The sequence below is a fragment of the Bubalus kerabau genome, chromosome 10, assembly GCF_029407905.1.
Source record: "Bubalus kerabau isolate K-KA32 ecotype Philippines breed swamp buffalo chromosome 10, PCC_UOA_SB_1v2, whole genome shotgun sequence".
NCBI lineage: Eukaryota > Metazoa > Chordata > Mammalia > Artiodactyla > Bovidae > Bubalus > Bubalus kerabau.
The window spans coordinates 62,869,499-62,885,192 of record NC_073633.1 but is presented as its reverse complement, the minus strand read 5'-3'; the positions used below and the strand labels follow the sequence as shown (position 1 = coordinate 62,885,192).

At 38.2% G+C, this 15,694-nt stretch overlaps 1 protein-coding gene across 6 annotated transcripts in view; it reads right to left on the bottom strand.

Moving 5' to 3' along the window:
- MYO5A (myosin VA) overlaps positions 1-15,694 on the bottom strand; it is a 206,323-nt gene that overhangs the window by 84,418 nt on the left and 106,211 nt on the right. For all 6 annotated transcript variants that reach the window (XM_055537938.1, XM_055537941.1, XM_055537940.1 and 3 more), the window contains 4 exons: positions 13,721-13,827; positions 7,302-7,567; positions 6,594-6,675; positions 1,230-1,370 (listed from right to left, as the gene is read on the bottom strand). In XM_055537938.1, the coding sequence (XP_055393913.1) occupies positions 1,230-1,370; positions 6,594-6,675; positions 7,302-7,567; positions 13,721-13,827 (596 nt within the window). The remainder of the gene's footprint in view (positions 1-1,229; positions 1,371-6,593; positions 6,676-7,301; positions 7,568-13,720; positions 13,828-15,694) is intronic.

The following is a 15,694-nucleotide window of genomic DNA, read 5'->3' as shown; positions in this document are numbered from 1 at the left end:
CTCCTTTTAAACAAAAACTTTGGATTCTCTTGTAAGTATATTCATAGGGTAAACTCTCAGCATTTCTACTTCTGGTTCAAAAGGTATTTAAAATCTTGATAAACATTCCTCAAAAATATGTTCTACTAACTTTTGTCCTTCATCAAGAGTATATATGCAATAAATACTAATTTGGTATTATCAAATTTAAACTCACTTGATAGGTAAAAAGCTGTGTCCTATTTTTGTTTTATGTTTTATTTAATTTCAAGTGACACTGAGCACCTTTACATGTATTCTTTTTGTTTACTGAAGGTATAGTTGATGCACAGTATTATGTTAGTTTCAGTACAACATAGTGATTCAGTATTTTTATAGACTGTACGCCATGTGAAGTTACTATAAAACTCTGACTATATTCCCTGTGCTGTACATTACATCCTTGTATTTTGTTTATTTTATACCTAGTAGTTTGCTCCTCTTAATCCTGCCTTCACCTATCTTGCCCTTCCCACCAACATCTCCACAATGGTAACCACTAGTTTGTTCTTTAGTATCCAGGAGGCTCTTTTTGTTTTGTTACATTCATTTGTCCATTTTATTTTTTTAGATTTTACATATAAGTGAAAACATACAGTATTTGTCTTTGCATTCTTAATGTTGTAGGAAATCTAGATGCTTAGGAGGATCAGCACACATGAACTTGTAACTTATGACATATAAACTAAAGAACAACTAAGGGAAAGGATAGGTTGTTTGTCTAGAATCACTCATCAGTGAAGCCAGGGATCCAATATTTTTTCCACATGCTGCATCTTCAAATATTAAAACTAAAGCTCTTTACCTACCATATATATAAGTAATAAAGAACTAGTCAAGTTTAAAATTACAGATATTTAGAACTATTATTCAAAATACCTTTTGTACAATTTCTTACATTTCCTGAACTATATCATACCATTGAACAAAAGTACCAAATATAAGCATATCAATGACAAAAGTGGCTAAAATTGGTAGTAGCTGTATCTAATGCCAGTTTTTCACATAACTTAGAATCAGCTGAAAAGGGAGGGGAGATTCTCCTAGTCTCAACTATATTTTGAACCCTTTGGAGCTAGTGATCCTTCAGAATGCAAGTTAGGGTAACCCGCACTCATTGCCACTGTGGCACTTCATGGTATACTAGTGAATCCCTGCTTACCTCAACGCACAATTCTGATATATTAAATACATCAGAAAATCATACTTACCTTGCATTCCTCATCCAGCAAATCTAGAATGCCCAGTTTAGATTCTATAAGATTAATGCAAGGCTGATTATCATAAAAATCTATGAGTGTCCATGGAATTTGTTCTTTCATATATTCTTCTTGTTCTAATTTGAAAACGTGCTGAAATGAAAAAGAAAAAAACTGGCATTACTACATCACTGTCATAAATGTTAGTCAATAAACATGTATAAAACACAAGTTGAGACAGTCAATGGCTTCTAGCAGCAATCTTGGAGAAACATGATTTACAGGCAGAGAACAGTATAAGAAAGCAAATATAAACCACGCATGGAAAAACCTCAGCTACGTAGGATTTTTGGCAAACAAGAAAATCTAGGTATGTGAATATTTAAATAGCTGATAAATGTGGCAGCTTTTGATTTTTTGATATGTATATATCCAAAACCACACTATGTACTTTTTGGCCCCTTAAATTATCGCACAGTGTTGCTAACCATATGGGCATAGAAATGCCTTAGCTGGCCTTGAACAACCTGCAGAGAGGATGCCCTCCAGACTACTGAAACATTCTGGGTGATGCTTACAGCATGACAAAGTAATTCTTTTAAGGGACCATGGTGTTGAAGTTCATGTGCCTCAGAATTAGATAACAGTTGGTTTTTTGTGTCTGCCTTGATTATCCTCCACAGTCAGGGAATCTATGGCTCACTTTTCTGGCTTCTACATCCAATTCTGCCAGCAGCTGCAACCACTACAAACACATTACTATTTCTGCTAAATGCTTCAGCCACTGCTTCTCATCTCCATCCACTCACTTAAGCACAAATATGTATTGACTGTCTACCATGTCCCAGTCACTACACACCATTAGCAAAATAGACACAGACTCAGCCCTAAGAGACTTTGAAGACTAGTGGGAAAAACAGACAGAAATCAATCACAAGAAACAGAATTACAAACTGTAATAATGTTCCAGAGAAAAATAATGGCCAGCTATGAGCTCAGGAGTTCCTAACTAATTTGGAACATGGTAGCAAGAGAAGGCTTCCTTGAGGAAGGGCTGTGTGACCTGAGGTCTGCAGTGAAGCAGCAGCAGCAAGAGAAGGCTTCCTTGAGGAAGGGCTGTGTGACCTGAGGTCTGCAGTGAAAGGTAGTTAGGTTGGTCTAGGAAGGAAGGGCAACAGAAGCACTGCATCGAGCTGACCAGCCAACGGAGCCAACCCACAAATTCTAGTTTCTATAGGTGCTAATGATCTTTACTCACTTCTTCCTGCAGGGTTCTGCTTTCCTTTCTTGTCTCCTTTGTCACACTGGTTCTCTCACATGTCCTGCAGCTTTTCTGGGAAGATTATCCCTCTATGGCTATTACCAGACAACACATATTTCTTAGAACCCAAACCCCCATGAAACCTAAGGGTTACCAAGATTTCTGATACTTTATTCTCCTCACACATCTGGAACTTTCCCACTTTATTCTATACTTATTATAATGCTGTTCTTGGCTCATTTGCAGCATTCATAGTCTAACCAGGTGTGAAAGCTTTAAAAAAAAAACCCCAAACTTGTCATACATATGAATATTTATGTAATGCTAATTAGAAAGCAAATTTCTTCTGTTCTTTTGATTAATGAGAAGGCAAATGGGGCACCATGTGTCAGCAAGATGCCCTGGCTGATGGTAGCAATAATTCCTCACAAATGATTCCTATCTTCCTTTAATTCATTAATTTATATGCAGTGTGGTCTTCACATTGACAATAGAAACAGTCTCTATGTTTAGTTTGGCAAAATCCATGGGACCTCAAAAATTTTCCACTCTTAATTGCAAAATTAAGGGCATGAGGTTCAATATGGCAAGAGATGCTTACTCGGTAAGGTAATGACTCCAAGCACTAAACCTGCCAGTCACCATGTTTCTCCTGCCCACTGCCCACCCCACAGCCCGTGCTGTGGGAGCAGCCTGAGCACCAAGTTCTTTACTGTAAGACCCCATGCTCCAAGACACAGCTAGTCAAGGGCCAGAGTTCTCTGATGAACAAATGAACTGGGTTAATCACATTCTCTTTTCTCAGATATAAGGACTGGGAAACATACAATTAACAGTGAAAGCTGATGCTGCAAGAAGTCAAGATGAATGGGAGTTAAGCAAGTTAAGAAGACAAAGCACCTCAACCACTGCTTCTTCACAGGAAGTGTGAGGTAAGTGAGGAAGCAAAAACCTAGACAAAATATATACTATCTGAAGGAGAATATATGTCATCTGATAATAAGAAGGAGGGAAGAGAGAAGGAAGAGAAATAAGAGAGAAAGGGGGAAGCCTCTCTCTCTTGTGCAGAGAGAGAGAGAGTGTGTGTGTGTGTGTGTATGTATGAGGAAAGAGAGAGAAAGAGAGAAGAAACAGATGGACAGAGACAGAAAGAGGGAAAGGGAAACAAAAGAGTCAGAAACACACATGCAGAGACATGAGGTCCTCGAGAAATAAAACAAATCAGCCAGTCCCTAATGAGGCTGGCGTTAGTTCCTTAATACTTCCAGTCACCTTGTGCCAAAATATACTGGGAAAGAGCAGAAGGCTCTGCTGTTGATTAAAGTACTGAGAAACTCAAGAAAACCTTGAGAAAAAATAATATTCCACTTAGTGTCTGACAGATTTTTATTAATGTTCCTTATGCAGAAACACAAAATATACCAGTCACATTCTTATGAAAACAGCTTAAAATTTTAAGATCACTTCTACATTATTTCACTATACTAAGTAGCTTAATTTGCCTAAAAGAGGGTCCAAATTTTTATCAAAGTACAATATTTTATGCAATATTTTACAAAGATCAAATAGTCTAGAGGTTTTATGATGACAAGCAACGATCCCTTATTCTGTCTCAACTCAATCCCAGTCTCATTCCTTGGAAACAACCATTTTTAACTCCCTCAGCTATTCTGGTATTTATCTCTGAACAATATGCTTTGTTGTTGTTGTTGTTATTGTTTAATCACTAAGCTGTGTAGGAATCTTTTGTGACCCCATGGAATGTAGCCTGCCAGGCTCCTCTGTCCACGGAATTTCCCAAGCAAGAATACTGGAGAGGGTTGCCCTTTCCTTCTCTAGGGTATCTTCCTGACCCAAGGATTGAACTTGTGTCTCTGTATTGCAGGCATATTGTTTACTGCTGAGCCACCAGGGAAGCCCTAACAAAATGCTTGTTGTTGTGTGCTCAATTGCTTCAGTCATGTCCGACTCTTTGCAACTCCATGGACCGTAGACTGCCAGGCTACTCTGTCCATGGGATTTTTCCTGCAAGAATACTGGAGTGGGTTGCCATGCCCTCCCACAAGGGATCTTCTTGACCCAGGGATCAAACCCACATCACCTGTGTCTCCTGCATTGGCAGGTGGGTTCTTTACCAGGTGAGCCACCAGGGAATATGTATATGCTTATCAGCTATTATTTTATTTATTCATTTAAAACTTTCGATTTCCTAATGAGACAGATGAGGCCAAATTCATATATATCACTCTCTACTATTCCTCCTCTATCCTTCCGATATTACAATTTTTAGATCTTTTGGTTTTTATTATTTTTGTAACTTAAAATAATATCTTTAAATTTCCATTTTTCATTCATCAATTGTAGGGTATACCACTCAACCTCTCTTTGTATAATGAGGATAATAGGGCTCTTACCCATCCTTCAGTTCTATTCTTTTTCATATTCTAATTCCGATAGGTGATTCATTTTAAACATTCTATTTTATCAATAATAATCATGCCTAATCTTGCACTTAAAACTTGTACTTAGCATGTGGTGAGCACTTTACATATTCCAATTCTTTAATCCATATAACTACATGCAAACTATTACCATCCCCATTATACAGATGAGGTGACTAAGGCCCAGCAAGGTCAATTAACTTGCCCAAGGTCCCCTAGAAAATCAATGCAGAGTTGTATTCCAATCTTAATTTTTTTATTTTATTTTTTTTGCTTGCTGCTGCTGCTGCTGCTAAGTCGCTTCAGTCATGTCTGACTCTGTGCGACCCCACAGACAGCAGCCCACCAGGCTCCCCTGTCCCTGGGATTCTCCAGGCAAGAACACTGGAATGGGTTGCCATTTCCTTCTCCAATGCATGAAAGTGAAAAGTGAAAGTGAAGTCGCTCAGTCATGTCTGACTCTTAGCGACCCCATGGACTGCAGCCCACCAGGCTCCTCCATCCATGGGATTTTCCAGGCAAGAGTACTGGAGTGAGGTGCCATTGCCTTCTCCTTTTTTTGCTTAGCCAGTTTAAATATATTTCCTGCTTGATTTCTCTGTGTTTTTTTTCTTCCCCTCAGCTAATGTGCTTTTTAAATCCCTATATAGAGATGTAGAGGGTTTGCAGCATTTCTTTTTTTTTTAACAAGATAACTTTATCTTGTGGAATATCTGTTAACATCCTGAGAAATTTGACATTCTGAGGAACATGTTTTAAGTTGAATCTGAATCCACTTGAGCTTAGACTTGCCAGCTAGTGTTGGACGGTCTCCTGCGGAGGCATGGGTTGGCAGTGGCTTGCCTTGGGGACGGGGCACTGGCAGTAGCAGTCCTGGAAGGTGACCTCCCAGAGGTCACCATCAATCCCACCATAGAGCCTGTAGCCCAACCATTTTTAAGTGCTTCCAAATCCCTCAACACCATGATAACATATCTGCTATTACTACTTCACAAAAGCCACTCAAAATTCTTCCACTGCCATTGTCCCAGTGAATGTCTCAGACTGTTGAAAAGAGAATATGTAAAACAGAATACATAAAAAATATGTAGAAAAGAGAATATGTCCTGACTTTTTTGCCCTGTTGCTGTTCAGTCACTCAGTCGTGTCTGATTCTTTGTGACCCCATCGACAACAGCATGCCAGGATTCCCTGTCCTTCACTATCTCCTGGAGTTTGTTCAAACTCATGTGCATTGAGTCGATGATGCCATCCAATGGTCTTATCATCAGACTGTCCTGATATCTTGCTAATACAGCAAGTAAGAGTTAAGATAGTATTAACTCCACATATAGTTAGCCTCTGGGATGACCAACTGAATGATATCTCTGGGGTCAAAGTTTCACACCCCTAAGTCACTATTTAACACACTTTCTGCTTCCTTCTCTCAATTTATTTGGACCAAATTTTCACTATTCTCAGACAGCAGATGACCTTGAATCCAATCGGGACCATAAACATCTTTCCTAGGTTGCATCATTCATTAATCATAAGTTCCTCAGCAATTTAACTGCTTTAAACCATAGATAATAATTGAAATTCATAACTTCACTTTAGGAGCCAGTGTTTAAACACATACCAGGAATTCAAAGAATAATTTTTGGCAGAATATTATTTAAGCAAGAAAATTCTTACCATATTGAATTGTTGCTGTAGTTTTTCATTTGCGTAATTTATGCAAAACTGTTCAAAACTATTTATCTCAAATGTTTCAAATCTGTAAAATCAAAAATAATATGGGAAGAGGAGAAAAAGGAAAAAATAGCTTTTAAAAAATATTCAAAATGTGCACATTAGAGAGAAATAGGAAATTCCCTAACATTGCAAAACTTACTTTCCACATCAGTGAAGATAAGGCTTTCTAAGTTAGTAACACGAAATATGTACCCAGCAGATAGACATCAGCAAAGTGGCAGAGATTTTTTTTTCAAGGTGCAGCATGTGAATATATTCAATAATATGAGTTTTTGAGGGCATATTCATCCCCAAGTAGGGAACAATCAGAATTACAATAAAGCTACTGCTCTTGTCAATTCACAGATTCACAATTCTGTGTTTACATAAACACAGAAGGGAAGGGAATAGAAATGTCAAAGGTTTTTTTGAGAAGTGAACTGGATGATGAAAAATTAGGCATCAAAAGGCACAAATGTATAGGAAGGGGTTCAACATTAAAGAAAGGTACCCAGAGAAGGCAAACTAGCAAATGAAACTAGACTTTAAAAAACTCTCTTCTGATTTTCCCTTTAGCTCACCAGTAGGAGACATAGTCAAATACCTACTTGGAGTTACTAGATAATGACTAGAAAGAAAGGCTCAGACCACTAAGCCAAATACACTCACCCATAAATGTCCAGTACACCGATAAAAGAATGCTGTTTGACAGCAGAATGGAGTGCCTGATTGACATGATCTACAATCCAGTTAAAGAGCTTGGCATAGATGTGCTTGGCCAATGCATCACGGGCATTCGTGGCCTGCAGCTTGGAGATGGGCTTGATGTACGTCTCTGTGGCAGTGGCCAACTTCCGATGGCAGAGCCAGTGACCCATCTCCTCAAAGTCCACACCCATGAGGTCACAGAAGATGCTGAGGGGTTCATGCTTGGGCTGCCAAAAGAGAATGGGTTATTTCCTAGGACCAGATCAATCAAGTAAGAATTTACTAAAAATATATTAACAAAGAGGTAACAATTAAACCTGACAATTTCTTTTCTACAACAAACACCAGGAACATTTGAAGCTGATCAGTGATAATCACAATCATCCATCAAACCAGAATCTAGGCAGCATTTTGTAATCTCTTCTAGGACTCACTTCAAAAAATGACCTCTTCCTTTGTCTCTTTATCATACTTATTTACATCCATCTTCAGGCACATTCATTTAGTCAGTCAGAAAATGAGTCAGCTTGTCTACAAATATATTATATCCCAGCAGAAAAAAATAGACATGTACCAGCTTCCTTGGTGGCTCAGAGAGTAAAAGGATTCATCTACAATGCAGGAGACCCAGGTTCAATTCCTGGGTCAAGAAGATCCCCTGGAGAAGGGACTGGCTACCCACTCCAGTATTCTTGCCTGGAGAATTCCATGGACTGAGGTGGGCTACAGTCCATGGGGTCGCAAAGAGTCGGATACGACTGAACAACTAACACTTTCACTTTCATGCTGTCCTCCTAGAACTTATAGTCACTAGGGGAAATGGACATTAACTAAATGATTGCTCCCTAAAATTAAAATTACTACAAAGGAGGACACTATACTAAGATTCCATGTGTAAGGAATGTGCCCTATTCAGGGAGACAGGAGACAGCGGCCTTGAGAAATGGAGTTGATATCTGAAGAATAAGAAGGGGTTAACTAGGTGAAAGGGTCTTCCAAGTAGAAAGGACATCTGGTATAAAAGTCCTGTGGTGGGAGGGAAACCAGAGATGTGAGGAACTGAAGCTATGTGAGGGAGATAATGTAGCAGATGAAGCCAGAGGCTGTTCCATGGCTAGTCTTTCCTCTAAGAGCAATGAGGGCCAATGGCGGGGAGGTGTGAGGTGGAGGTACTAAAAGGTTATAAACAGACAACTTAAGAGTTATTTGTGTGGCTTCTTAGACTAGTATTTCTAATCTAAGGATCCCCTGCATCATCTATGACAGGGATCCCCAACCTTTTTGGCACCAAGGACTGACTGTAGAAGACCATTTTTCCATGGATTGTGGAGTGGGGGATGGTTTGGGGATGCTTCAAGAGCATTACATGTACTGTGCACTTTATTCCTGTTACTATGATATCAGCTCCATCTCAGAGCATCAGGCATTAGATCCTGGAGGCTGGGAACCCCTTACCTACAGGGATCCCTGTATCCCCTACAATGTCTTCCACAGGTTTTGCATGAGTAGGCATGAAAAGTATTCATAAATTAAAAATACTTATTTAACTTAACTCATGTTAGTACATTATATTTTTTAACATCTTCACTCACATGTTTCAATTGCATGATAACATTCCTGAGGAACAGGCAGGGTGAGCACTGCTATCTCTAATTGACAAATTAGGACATAACATCCAAAAGACTAGCTTGGCAAAAAGCACACCGCCAGTTTATGTCAGAATTGTCATTAAACCCTGGGTCTCTTGACACCCTCCTCCCCTGACCCTTCCCACTGAAGCAGTCCCTTCTTTCATGTTCCCTCCCAAGTAATCACTTCAGACACAAATCAGCACCATCACCATCAACATGGATCAACTCCCTTGAATAAGCAGCTTATTTCATTCATTTATATATGAATTGTGTGACATTTAGAAGTGGATCAGCACTCTAAACATTTTATTTGAATGGTCCTACCATTTTGTTCTATGAGGTCAATGTTGTTAACTGTTTGGTTCAAATGTTCTATAACTTAACTAATTTTTAGACTTCTTTACCTATCAGTAATTGAGAGAAGTCAGTAATATCCCACTATGACAGATCTGTCTTTTTATTCTTGTGGTAATCTTTCACTTTATATATTTTGAGACTACATCATTAGGCACACGCAAGTTTAGAACTAGCACATCTTCCTGGTGAATACACATCTCTACCAATACATAGTGACCCTATCTCTAGCGCTGCTTTTGGCCTCAAAGTCCATTTTGTCCAGTATCAATGCAGCTCTACCAGGTTTTTTCCTAGCTATTATGGTGTGTCTTTTCTCAACTTTTTACTTTTGAACTATCTGTACCTTTACTTTCCAGGAATGCTTCTTTCAAAAGTATATACCTGAATTCTAAAACTGGTCTGACAATCCATATTAACTAAAACATTGGTTCATTTGTAATTATTTCTATTAATAACTTTTTTGGCCTTTACCTGTCCCTCCTTTTCTAAAAATTTCTCTTTCTTGCTATTTTTGGGATTATTTTTTTAGTTCATTTTCTTCTTTATTAGTTTGAAAGCTTCACTTTCTGTTTCTATGATAGAAGAATTGATATATTAGCTAACTTAATGTAATTAAATAACATGAACTCCAAACTCTCAATCCCAATCTGTAAGTTTTGCTATCCAGTACTTTATTATCTTTTTGGGAGGAAGAAAGGGCTGGTGATTCACTTTAGTTTTTTAAACTTTTTATTTTAAACTAAATTCAGACTAACAGAAAAGTTGCAAGAAAAGTACAAAGTATTCCCTCCACCCAGATTCCTTAAATATTAACATTTTACTGAGTTTGCTCTTTCTCTCTCACTCTTTCACATACGTTTGCTGCTGCTGCTGCTGCTGCTAAGTCACTTCAGTCGTGGCCAACTCTGTGCGGCCCCATAGACAGCAGCCCACCAGGCTCCCACGTCCCTGGGATTCTCCAGGCAAGAATTCTGGAGTGGGTTGCCATTTCCTTCTCCAATTCATGAAAGTGAAAAGGGAAAGTGAAGTCGCTCAGTCGTGTCCGACTCTTAGCGACCCCATGGACTGCAGCCCACCAGGCTCCTCCATCCATGGGATTTTCCAGGCAAGAGTACTGGAGTGGGTCGCCATTGCCTTCTCCTACATACATATTATTTTTCAGAGTCTTTTGAGGGCATGTTGCAAACATGATGCCCTTTTGATACTGAATACTCTACTGTGTATTTTCCTAAAATTATATAACTATAGTACAATGAATAAAATCAGAAAATTAGCAGTGATACAACCCTATTACCTAGTAAATTTTACTGACTGACCTAATAATGTCCTCTGAGGATAGGGTTGTTAGGGACCAGGATCCCACTTCTATGGTCCAGGATCCAGTCTAGGTTCGTACACTGAATTTAGTTATCTTATTTCATTAATCTCTATTAATTTGAGGAGCTCTTCACCCTTTTATTTCATTTTGTCTTTTGAGAACTTGATACTTTAGAAGGGTAGTGTGTCCCTCAGTTTGGGTCTGTATGATGTTGCCTCATGATCAGATTTGGCATGCCTTTTTGGTGGGAATACTAGAGAAGAGATGTGGTATCCTCCTCAGGATGCTGCATCAGAACTCATGCGATGCTGACTGGTTGCTTGGTTATGGGAATGTCTGTGAGGTTTCTCTACTACCTTTCCCTCTGTAATGAGTTTTTTGTAAAAAGTATTTTGTGGCCCAATACACTATTTGTGTCTGACTCTGTGCAACTCTATGGACTGTAGCCTGCTAGGCTCCTCTGTCCATGGGATTCTCCAGGCAAGAATACTGGAGTATTCTTGGGTTGCCATGTCCTCCTCCAGGGGATCTTCCCAACCCAGGGACTGAACCTGCATCTTTTATATCTCATCTCCTGCATTGGCAGGTGGGTTCTTTACCACTAGTGCCCCCTGGGAAGCTCAATTCATTATTATTATTCTTTTAATTAATCAAAATTTGCCCATTTTTTTATTGACTCACCATTCCCTCTGGAATTTTAGATCTTGTATCCAGATCACTTTCCTTCTGTCTTAACCATGTCTTTTAATATTTCCTTTAGTGAGGGCCTATTGGTGACAAATTTTCACAAGTTTCTATTTGTCCAAAAACACATCTATCTTTTCCTCATTCTAAAAAGATATCTTTACTGGATATATGATTCTAAGTTAGTAATTATTTACTTAGAACACTGAAGATGGCCCACTGTTTTCTGACTCCTATTACTGCAGTTGGGAAGTGAGCAACCAGTTTAATTGCTACTTTTTCAACACTAGTATGTCTTATCTTTCTTTGTGTTTCAAGAGTTTTCTCTCTGCCTATGGTAGCATTATGGCGAGCCTAGAGGTGGGTTTCTTTTTATTTATTCTATCTGGGATTTTTTGTCCTTTCCAAATCTGTGGTGTAGTGTCATTTTCACAGGTTCTGAAATGTGTTAGTAATTACCTCCTCAAACATTTTGTCTGCCTCATTCTCTTCTTTCTTTCCCTTAGAAATTCTCATTAGATTAAAATTAGATTCTATTACTCCATTCTTCATCTCTTTTAACTATTGTTAAGGGCTCCATCTGTGGGTCCCATCTTGCATTTTGCATCATTTCTTCATGTCTGTCTTTCAGCTTATCACTTCTCCACTCAGTTGTATCAAATCTGCTATTAATTTCTTTCCACATTCTTAGTAGGCTTGACTGCTATCTGTTGTTTTGCCTAGCTCTTTCTATTTTGTTTTATCATGAGATTTGAGATTTTTGACTATGAGTCAGTATTTCTTGTAACTCTTCTCATGGGACTCTGTTGAGGCCTGGATTGAAGGTGGATTTGCATTTGCTTCTGTCAAGCTTCCAGGGCACTACCAATCCAGGATCAATTTAAGCCAAGTTTTATGTATGTTGCTGTTGAGGACCATCCAGGAACTATGAAAACAAACTGGGAAATAAGTATGAGGAGCAGCTCATTGCTCTAAATTTTTAGGGAACTATTTCTGCCCTCCCCCCTCCCCCCCACCTAGCTTAGAGACTTGATTTTTCTTTGTACTCTTGGAGGAGGTGGTGAGCATGTTCCCCATTTAGGGTCTCAATTTTAGCAAAAGTTTGCCTTCCTGTTCCCCTGTTTATAGGAGTCTGAGGCTTTGTTTTTTGTCTTCCGCACCCCACTTGGCTATGAAAACCATAGCTCAACGTCACTGGGTTCAGCAAACGCCTCCCAGGTGAGTCCGTGCTTCTGCTCTGTTCCAAGTTCCTATTTTCACTCAGTTTATATATATATTAAAATATTTCTTATGTATTTATTAAAGTTCTTATGTATTTATTACAAATATTTTTAGAATATAATTTATCCAGCATGAAGTGTGATCATAGCACCTAGTCCAAAACTGGCAAAAAACAAAAGTCTCTTTCATTTTAAAAATGAGGAAACTAAGGTTCAGAGAAGCTAAGTAACTCACCCCAAAACATAGACTGCATAAATAGTAAAGCTGGGATTGAACCCAGGCGGAGATGCTGAAACATGTATTTCAAAACTAAAGTCTAATTTACCCAAATTTAAGTCACATGAATTCATCTACATGTAGATTTGCAAATATCAACTTGGGTGTCTGAAGAGTGAAACATAAATCTCAGAATTGTTTCCTATTATAATCCTTGAGGAAGCAAGATGGAAAAAGAATTAATTATATTAAAACTGCCTCCATTTTAATAAAGTTAAAAAACACCTAATAAGTATCTACATATATATGTGAGTGCGTGCATTGTGTGTGATCTTTGATAGGGGTGATCAGAAAATACTGCAAATTACAATGCCCAATGAGAACATTCTGAGACTGTTAGGTTTTATTACAGTTTAAACAAATGAATTGGATTTTAATTCTCAGTGTGTAGTCATCTCTACCTAGGGAAGAATATGTAAATCATAGTGAAGACACCATATCTCTCCAGTCATCTAATTCCTTTTCCCAGGAGTAATCACTGCTAACAATTTCTTCAGTAACTTTTAAACCATATTCCACAGGACAAATAAACTTATCAATTCTAGTATGTGTGTCATGGGCCAAACAAGCTCTTCACTGTAGACTCACCAATCCAACTTTCACATCTAATATTTCCCACCTCTGTTTATACAGCTCACACATATACCCAAGTTCTTTCCTTCCCCATCCCTCCCACACACACAAGCAATCACTGTGAACCAGGGATCTGATCCACATTTCTTTATCAACGGTTCAAAATTCTACTCTAGACAGTGTATCTTTCCAGTAATTATCTCTCTGATAATTATTAATGTTAGTTAATAGACAGACTCCAAACACATTGTTTCCATAAAGAATCAACAAAACTAAAACACAAATCAACTGTCATCACAGGAAGCTTGCTCTGAACTCACAGGGATTGTGCAGCTGTCTGAATCTCGAGACATAAACACAACATTGCCTAAGTGTAGGATGCCAGCAAGTATTCGGAAAATTCCCATCTGATAAGATTCACTAATTCCTGAAACAACAGAGTAAATGAACAGTGATTAATTTCAGAATAGGAACTAAACAATTAAAGCACATAATTTAACTTTTTAAGAGTTTAATTTTTAACACTTGAATACTGCCAGATGTTGTAGACATTATAATGTGCCATAGTTAACAACACTTTCACCTTTGTTGACCTTTACACATGATGCACTTTAGCACTGTGGTTTAGAGCATCGGCTGTGTAGTGAGACAGACCTCAGCTGGAAGCCAGGCTCTGCTCCTGACCTGCCATCTCACACGGGCAGACACCTTCACCCTTCTAGTTTCTGATTTGAGACACAGGGACATTAGAGACTATCTCAAAGAGAGCTTGTAAACATTAAAGGAGAAAATACACTTAGTAAAGTTAACACACTGTGTGACACATGGTAAGTGCTAAACAAATTCATCACACGATTTAAGTATCTCACTAACACTACTATTTAGCTCTACTCTAAATGCAAGTTGTGGCTCAGTAAGGTTGTTTTAAGTCAAATTATTCAATCACTTCTTTTAACTACAGACCAAGAATAATTCAAAGAGACCACACAATTAAAAATGTTCAGGCTGGTGCTATGCCCCAGCCTGACAAGTGAGTAAACAAAGAACTAGAGCAGGACCTGAAAGATCAGACAGGATGAGAATGCAGGTCAGCCCTTGGTGGTTTACCAGATGACGCTTCACTCTTCAATAAGGTAAGATTTTTCCAGAATATTAGATATATATTATGTTTAAGCAAAAATATTACAATTATTTCCAAAAATGCAATCATATACAGGTAATTCAGAGTTCATTTTACAAGGAATGTTTCTACCATCTCCTGCGTTATGACTTTTTCAAATTTGCAATTTTCTGTTTATAAACAGAGTTAGCACTGGAAGTAAAGCAGTGTTTCTCAAACTATAATATGCATATGTGAATCACCAATGAATCTGGTTAAAATGCAGATTCTAGTTTAGTAAGTCTGAGATTCTAAATTTTTACAAGTGGTCCTGGATCATACTCTGATTGCTGCTGCTGCTGCTAAGTTGCTTCAGTCGTGTCCGACTCTGTGCAACCCCATAGACGGCAGCCCACCAGGCTCTCCTGTCCCTGGGATTCTCCAGGCAAGAACACTGGAGTGGGTTGCCATTTCCTTCTCCAATGCATGAAAGTGAAAAGTGAAAGTGAAGTCGCTCAGTCGTGTATGACTCTTAGCGACCCCATGGACTGCAGCCTACCAGGCTCCTCCATCCATGGGATTTTCCAGGCAAGAATACTCTGATTAGCAATACTTTTAAATTAAATTAACTCATCTCAGGTTACTCCTCAAAATACCAATGTATGACTTTAGAGTTATTCATATGCTGAAACATTTAAATAAATAATTCAGCACTAAAAGTTGTATACTACATTTCTAAAGGTCAATTTATTTATATGTAGATCCAATATATTTTTTTAAATCTAGAAACAAAACAGTGACCTGAGCCATTTCAGAAACAAATAAACTACATGTAATACATTATTTTGTCACCAAGCCAGCTCAACCACATTTCCAGGCCACAAAAACACACCCAAAATGAAAAAAAAAACAAATACACAAAAAAATCCTATAAAACATAAGTTTCTGAATAGAAACCCATTCCATTCAGCTCTACGTTTCAGATTTTGTAAAAATTTAAATAAACAGTCCCATATCTTTCCCCTGAAGCTGTGAACGTATGCTTTAAATAGCTTTATTGAAGAATAATGTGCATATCATAAAACTCATCCATCTTAAGTATGCAATTCAAAAGTTTTGGGTAAATTTACAAAGTTGTACAATCATTACCATAACATATTTTCAGTATAGTTCCCATGATCCCCAAGAGAAACTC